The following is an 8,416-nucleotide window of genomic DNA, read 5'->3' on the forward strand; positions in this document are numbered from 1 at the left end:
TGGTATTGAGAAACACCCCAGGTGACCAGGAGACGGTGTCGCCAATCATGTTGTCGGTCTGTCCCCTAGGCATATGGCCACACATTCTCCACAGAAGACCCACCAGTGCTCATTCTGTGATAAGATGTTTCACCGAAAAGATCACCTGAAGAACCACCTGCAGACCCACGACCCGAACAAGGAGGCCTTCAGGTGCGAGGAGTGCGGCAAGAACTACAACACCAAGCTGGGCTACAAGCGTCACGTGGCCATGCATGCGGCGACCAGCGGAGATCTCACCTGCAAGGTGTGCCTGCAGAGCTATGAGAGCACCCCCGTGCTGCTGGAGCACCTCAAGAGTCACTCGGGCAAGTCGTCCGGCGGCACCAAGGAAAAGAAGCACCCCTGCGACCACTGCGACCGCCGCTTCTACACACGCAAGGACGTCCGCCGCCACATGGTGGTCCACACGGGCCGTAAGGACTTCCTGTGCCAATACTGTGCCCAGCGCTTTGGCCGGAAGGACCACTTGACACGACATGTGAAGAAGAGCCACTCGCAGGAGCTGCTGAAGATCAAGGCCGAGCCGCCTGACCTGCTCGGCCTTCTGGGCTCTGGGTCGCCCCCATGTGCCGTCAAGGAAGAGCTCAGTCCCATGGTGTGCATGGGTTCCTCTAAGGACTCCATGCTGAGCAAGCCCTTCCCTGGAGCATTCCCCATGGGCATGTACAATCCACACCTGCAGGCCATGTCCAATTCTGGGCCTCCTCACCACTCCCTGGTGTCGGGTCCTCTGTCCACCCCCATGGGGATGGGCTGCCACATGGAGTCCCCCTCCCCTCTTCACCACCATCATCACCACCATCACCACCATCACCACCATCACCATGCTTCCCCCTCGTCCCAGCAGCAGCAACAGCAGCAGCAGCAACAGCATCCACAGCCACCCCTTCCTAAGTACCAGCTTGGATCTACCTCATATCTACTGGAGAAGCCCCTGAAGGTGGAGATGGAGAGCTTCCTGATGGATCTGCAGAGTGGGCTGCCCGTGCCCCCGCAGGCTGACGCCCTTGGCAGCTCCCCAGCTAAAGAGGGTCTCGAGCACCAGCAGGTGCTGCCAGATGATCTCAGTGGGGAGCACCTCCTGTCCAAAAGCCCGGCTGTCATCGCAGAGTCTGTGTGTGCTGCTAACATGGACTTCTCCCACCTGCTGGGCTTCCTGCCACTCAACCTGCCCCCATACAATCCTCCCATGAGCGCTGGCGGCCTGGTCATGGGCTACTCCTCCTCAACCTCATCGTCCTCCTCCTCGTCATCCTCCCACATGACCGATCCTCACGCTCCACCACATACCTCTTTGCAACCGCAACCTCAGGAGTCACAGGGCTCCGGCGGGGGCCTCAGCCTGGGGCCCCTGCACTCACTCCCTCCAGTGTTCAGCACCAGCCTCAGTGCCACCACTCTCCCTCGCTTTCACCAAGCCTTCCAGTGAGGGCCACACCTCCCTGGGGTCAGGGGTCGAAACACTTGAACACTTAGAAGCCTTAATTTAAGCGCACAAATGCTTATGATTGAGCCCAGAGAAAGCTAAACTAGATGTAAAGAACTTAAACGCAAATCGCTTTGATTTAGGCTTCCTCTCTACTGTTTGGTTGCCAGTCTGTTAATCCTTATCATCCAACTTCATTCAAACACTCACTTACCCCTCCCATATATATGTCATAATTGATTGGCATAATCAGTGAATCAGTAGTCATGATACTACAAGTCTGTTTACTAGATAATAATAAAGAGAGGAAAGAAAGCTCAAACATTTTCTGTCCAGGAAATAGTTTTAACTGCATTAAGATTATTATACTTTTCCAAATATGAAATCAAAACAGCTGGATTGTATCCCTTCCACCTCTGTCCGTGTCCACATCTGGTTGTAGTTATCATGAACCTAAAGAGGCTTTCCAGAGAGGCGTGAAAAATTAGTGAAGGAATGAAGTAACGACGTCAAGGCAAGCTATCTCACCACAGAACGTGCTTTGCAAACTTTAACTTTGCTTAATCCGAGCAACATTTGCTCCTATGTACTCGAACATAACGCCCGTTTATTCTTTAAACCAAATAACTGTAAGGAAATATCACTTTTAAAGCAGTTTTGGAACTGATGAAATAAAATCAGGTACCATGAGCTGTCCTCTGTGGGGCTGTGTAGACCTCTTAACTGTGAGAAATAGCTAAACTTAGATGCTACCGAACACAGCAGGAGTGCCTGTATATACACTTTTCTCAGGCCAGTGTGACAACAGGTTGACAACAAGAGTAATTTTGTTCATACAGTGAACTCTGGGGTGGTTTCACTCCTAACGGTGCTGCACTGAATTGGAAATGATAGACAGACCTGAAAGCAGCGTTTACAGGTGTAAGAAAATCTAAATGCACTGCAAGTAAGCTTGTGTAAATATAGCAGATCTCTCTGCTGTTTCATGTAGCGCAAATCCAAGTAATAGACAGGATGTGAAACTGTGAGTTTTGTTCTTGTAAAAAGAAGCACTTTTACATAAAGGAGGCACTTCGACTGCTTGAATTGGATGAGAACCGCAGAACTCGTGTGACTCTGCCAATTATGCCGCTCAACGTGAAACATCTGGTTTATATACAAAAAAAAACCCAACCGACCAAATAAACACACCCAAAAAGACACTGTTAGAGCTGCTCTCACACACAGCAACAAGCTTCAAGGAAGGTTTTAATCGCCAGTCTTCCTTCCAGCACTAATTTTTGAAAAACAGATTTTTTTTAACAGTATCGATGTTAACAGACCTCACTTCATGAACCCCCCTCCCTCGTAAATTAATGTTTCTTTTTCAGATAAAAGCAAATGTTTTACGCAGTTTTTAGATGCTCATGGTAATAATAACCCTGACATATGTGAATAGTAAAGATAATGATGACAATTATGACATTTTTGCAGTGTACGGAATTAGACGATGAAAAATATCTCTCTCTCTCACTCTCTCTCTCTCTCTATATATATATATATATATAAATATATATATTTACACATTATGATTGCTTTTCAATAAAAGGTAAATTAGGTAGATTTATTAAGAAATTGCTGATATTTTTAAATGTCTGGCAGGTTTACATTTCATGTCTTGCATTATATTGATCAAAAACAGATGAAGTATTAGCTTTCTTTATTAGCCTTGGTTTTGTCCTGTAGCTGTTCATATGTGTATGAGCTAAAATAGAGTTTTGGATTATATGTTGACAAATACAACATAGTGGAATAATAAATTAGGATGGGCTCAGCAAAACGATGGAAATAATGACCTAAGTGTCAGAATCTCTTTATTCCCCATTCACTGACAACTTGGACACATTGGCCAACTGACACAGGTTGTTGGTTAATGTTTTCTAAATGCTTCCTTTCTTATTTTAAGCAACGTAGCCCCCCCCAACATATACAGCCCTCTAATAAGTAAAGACAACACAAGATGTTAATTTTCTTTAGCAGATTTGTTGACGTGCCAGACTAGGAACCACTGTTATTTGCTTTGTTCATACATTTACTCAAGACTCAAATGTCAGTCGTGCCTGTAATTATATGGGACCGAAGAAGCTGGCTTATGACGGAACTGCTGCCTCTCCGTTGGTGTCACGGCAGCACATTTGTCCCCAGTCAGGTGACGTCCCTCATATCCCACCACAAAAAAAAAAAAAATCTGTTGCTGCTCTTCTCTATGGTTGTCATTAACTGTAGACCACTATTAAAAAATAATTAAAAAAAAGGACTTTCAGTCTTGTGGAAACCAGGCTGAAATGTGCACGTCTCTGTATCTCACATTGCTTGGTATCCATTAAGTAGCTGCTTCGTAGGTTCAAAGAAAAGAGCAAAGAGACATTGACCTGGTCTTTGACATTCAAAGCATGAGACGCCTCATAGGAATATTGCTTTCTTTATTTTATTTCATTTTTGTTTGTTGTATTATATATTTTTTATTTTACTGTTTGTTGCAACAGGACCTCGTAATAACACAACGCATCACCTCATTAATTTGTTTCTTACCAAAAACCTGGGGAGAAGAAACTACAATTTGCACAATCGCTTATTTAAGTAATTCAGCGAGCATTTGGTCTTGTGATCAAATGTATTTTGTAATTCGGCAAAAAAAAAAAAAAAAACACCATTCAACGTGCGCCAAAAGTGTTGTTCATAAGCATATCTGTACTTGGTCTTAAGCAATATTTGAAATACAGTGTAATCACCTGAAACTGGAAAGTCTTTTTGTAATTGAAAATGAAACCCAGGAAACTCATTCCGTTATCTATCAGCTCCGAAATACTTAGTGGTCATATTTTTGACTGCAAATGTACATATTTGTAGTGTGAGTTCGGAGATCAGAATACAAGATCCCTGACACACTGAGAGATTGCAGAGATACTTGATTGCAGAAAACAGCGGGCATTTCACCTGCTTTCGTGTGCGTTGTTTACCTGACCAAAAAGATCCACTGGGGCTTCACTTTCAAAATTATTTGTTGATCAGAAAATCCGGAGTTAGTACTTCTATCCTGAATGATACTACGATTCAGGTGAAAAAAATATATATATATATATTTCTTCCCTATTGACAATGCTGCCCTGAAATAATATAATGGATTAAACATGATTAAAGATAACGTAAGAGAATAGTCACGAGATCAAATTATTTTATTTGAATGGTTTGTACTTATTTTGAGTCAAATATAGTGCAGTATTTTTTTTTAAGAATATTTATTTAAGAAAACAAAGCTGTTATGTCGTTGGTCAGTTTTTCCTCCCTGGGTTTCTGTGAGCTTATCTGAATCTTAGCACTTTCAAACATTTAAAAAGAGTATTTGTTTTTCTTATAAAATTCAATCGTGTTTATGTTTTAAATAGTGTAATTGATTTTGTTTATGTAATTGCCATTAGTTTGTGTAGATTGAATTAATCTTTGTATGTTTTAAGAATAACAGTATTTTGATAGACCTCACTAATATTTTTATTTGTTTCCCAGGCACCTCACCCCACCCCACCCCCGGAACAGAGAACAAAGCTTCTCTGAATTAATCATCAGAGCTCTAATAGTCCATAGCATGTTAGTGCCGCAAAAATTCGTGATGTTACCCCAACATCATCTACCAAGAAACACTTCTTTTAAAATGGCTCATTCGATTGGCAGAATACGTAATCTGCCATTAAAAAACACCCCAAGAATCATGTTTACAGAAATATGCCTCCTCAAGTATAAGAAGAGTATTTTTTGATTTACAGATAAATATTTAAAAAACATTGCGGGGTAATTCCCACCCTCATTGACGTCTTTGGTAAGGAGCGTAACACTGAATGGAGGTGCATTTTTGTTGTACAGCTCAACACTGAAAGCAAAACTTTCACAAATTTCAGTTTATATTTTGTTCACTCTGCCCATCATAAAAAAACAACCTTCAGTAATAAAAACTACCTTGACACCCCTGCAGCCTTCAGTGATGTCCAGATGGGACAGAATTATGAAAAACTTGAGACTGGAGGAGGTGTTATAAGTAGCATAAAGAAGTGTTTCTTTGCCTGTCATATTGATAGGTCAAAGTTTTTAAGTGGAGGGGGTCCTATCCCTGTACTCCCACAGCACTGAATTCAGTGGCAGCGTAAAACTTAGTCAATCTGCAGAAGCTTGTACATTTCCGTCATGGTGCTGCAAGGGGACTGTAGATTCAGGGCTGATCCGTTACACTGTGTAGCCACTAGGTGTCCCCTCGCAACTCAGGCTAAACTTGGTGCAAACACCGCGCGTGTCGAACTCTCACCTGCCCTGAGCTCTTGCGTGTCTTCTGGGGGCATGAAGCACCTCTGCATCTATTACCTGTGGCAGTTCTGCTCAGTTTCAAGTCACTGTGCCTTCTAGGCCTGCACTTATCTCCTCAGTTTTCAGCAAGCTAGTAGGTGCAAACTTAAGGGAATAATTAGTATGTGCGTCTGAGGAAGAATTAATGGAAGAAATTCATTTTCGCTTTACTGAGAAGCTGGGTACTGTCAGGAAAAAAAAAATCCATTAGTAGTTTTATATATTTTTAGCAAAATGTAAGTCTTGCATTCCAAGCCTTGTATGTATCTTTAGCAACATAGCCTTTTACTTTTAGTGTCCTCCTTATTACTGCCACCGCTGGACAAAAGTGAAAAACAGATTAATATTTGCATTCATCCTACACTATTTTTTTTTTTATAGCATGAAGTTTATCAAGTACAGGGAGAATTGTGCAAAAGTGCTTTGGTGACGTCTGCTTTTTGTTACAGTTCACATGCAATCAGTTGCTGCAATGTAAAATGACAGATTTGTATATTGGTTAATCCAAAGAAAAGACCTTACAACAAACCTATTTACTTATTGTACAGTGCATTGTACCTTTGACTTGTGTTGTTAATGATTAAAAGAGAACTACGGTTTCATACTTTTGTCATATTTCACTGATGCCTAAAGGCAGTACAGTTTACCACATGTACAGCGGATTCCTTAGGGAATGAGACTGCAGATTTATTTCTCGGCACTTTTATTGTTTCATACATTGTGGAACTGGACATTCTTAAAAGAGGAAAGGATAACAAAAAAAAAAAAAAAAAACATGCTGTGTGATATAAACAGTGATGCGTTTTGGTACATACAGCACCTAAGAACAGCTAAATGCCATAATACAAAGCATTATTTACATTAACACACATCCAGTGAACCACGCACACATGCCCAGCAGGAAAAGTATATCTGTGCAAATACTTATGTCTGATATCCGCACTCCAGATGTTAAATCTGATTAATGAAGCTGGACGGCCAATTTTTCTAATCTTGGAATGAAGAGCAAGTACCCTTTTTTCTCTCAACTTCCATCTAAACAAAGCCCACATACGTGCCACAATAGTAAATGCTGGTTTTCATCATGCCTGTCACGACTGATCAAAAGAATGCAATTCAAATGTAGATGCGATGCCTGCTAAATGGTTTTAAACCTACGTCCACCTACAGAAAGGTGCCAGGACAGACCTGTATTCTTCTGCAGCAAGCTAACTGGGAGGTGGGTGAAGGACGGATGTGGTGCAAAGCCGGACCAGAGGGAATTACAGAACACCTGTGTGAATGCTTCATGATCACCTTAATTAAACACATTAGGCTTCATTCTGATTGCGTCTTCAGGATATGCTACGTGCAGCACAAGAACTAAGGCCTGCAGTTAATTGAATGCACCTGTAAGTGTAAATAATTCATTGCTCTCAACCAAAGCAGGTCCCCCACAGAAGAATCTTTTAGGAAAGGGAAGGGCAATGACAGCAGAAATGCAACTGCATAAAGTATACAAAGAAAAAGAAAGCGAAAACTAGAGATTAAAGCAGGCAACATGGGTCACAAACCTGCCAATTCTAGGTCACTTCCAGCTTCCGCCCAACTCAAGGCAACCTCTGTGACCCCCTAGCACAGTCATGGTTCACAGCACTCAGCATTTTCAATCTTCATGAGTGCAGCAGAATGTTCATGTCCCAGAATGCTTTGCAGTAGTGCCAACGGTCAGTGACAAACAGAAAATGGGTCAGCCAGTCTGCACCTCATTTCCTACTGACTGGATGCGTGCTGAGCTCCAATATGGGCTTCCTTACAACAGCAGCATGCTTAAAGGGGGCTGGAGAACAATGCATGTGACTGTCGGCCATGTGGCACAGCCTTGGGATTCTGGGAAGTCCTGCATTGTGCACATGAAAGCAGAAGCCACGGGGGGGGGGGGCAAAAGAGGTTTTCCCAAAAAGCTCTGGAAAAGGGCACATTGCGGTAGTGTTTTCTGGAATCTAGCAACTTATTATTTTACATGAAAATGTTATAAGAAATAAAATGTATTCAAACAGCTTTGGTGATGTTGACTAGTTGGTTTGGGGGGGGGGGGACTCAGCTTTAGGAATAGGCCTTGTGATAACAGTCCAGTTTACAATAGATTAAAAAAATAATAATAAACTGAAATATTTTACAAAGTTTACTATCCAAACCAGCCAAGTAAACATTCCCATTTAATGTATAGGACAAGGTACAACTCAAAGCCTGGCTGCGTACTGGGTAGGACTGGGCTGATGTATTTGTGAATGACACAAGATTTCTGCCAAAGGAGCTTCAGTATAAAAGGAGAACACCTTTGCTATGCTAATGACCAGCGTTCTAAGGATAGACTTCATAACAGATGAAAAACAATATTGTATCAAAACATACTAGAAATATCAACATTCATTCAACATTAATTGCCATGGTATCTGCAGTTAGGAGCTTCGCTTACAGAGCTGAACATACAAGCATGAATAATGAGTGTCAGTCCGTTATATTTTTGGCATTCATTGATTCATTCGTTAAAGAACCGCTTTGCTATTTATTACCAGACGTTGAAAGTGTTTCTGA

The 8,416-nt window shown here is 42.0% G+C and overlaps 1 protein-coding gene across 2 annotated transcripts in view; it reads left to right on the forward strand.

Annotated features, from left to right (window-relative positions):
- Positions 1 to 6,441, forward strand: part of plagl2 (pleiomorphic adenoma gene-like 2) — a 28,931-nt gene extending 22,490 nt beyond the window's left edge. For both annotated transcript variants that reach the window (XM_049016945.1, XM_049016944.1), the window contains one exon: positions 70 to 6,441. In XM_049016945.1, coding sequence (XP_048872902.1) covers positions 70 to 1,471 — 1,402 coding nt within the window. In that variant the 3' untranslated portion in view covers positions 1,472 to 6,441. The remainder of the gene's footprint in view (positions 1 to 69) is intronic.
- The last annotated feature ends 1,975 nt before the right edge of the window (positions 6,442 to 8,416 follow it).

Source organism: Brienomyrus brachyistius, chromosome 6 (genome assembly GCF_023856365.1).
Source record: "Brienomyrus brachyistius isolate T26 chromosome 6, BBRACH_0.4, whole genome shotgun sequence".
NCBI lineage: Eukaryota > Metazoa > Chordata > Actinopteri > Osteoglossiformes > Mormyridae > Brienomyrus > Brienomyrus brachyistius.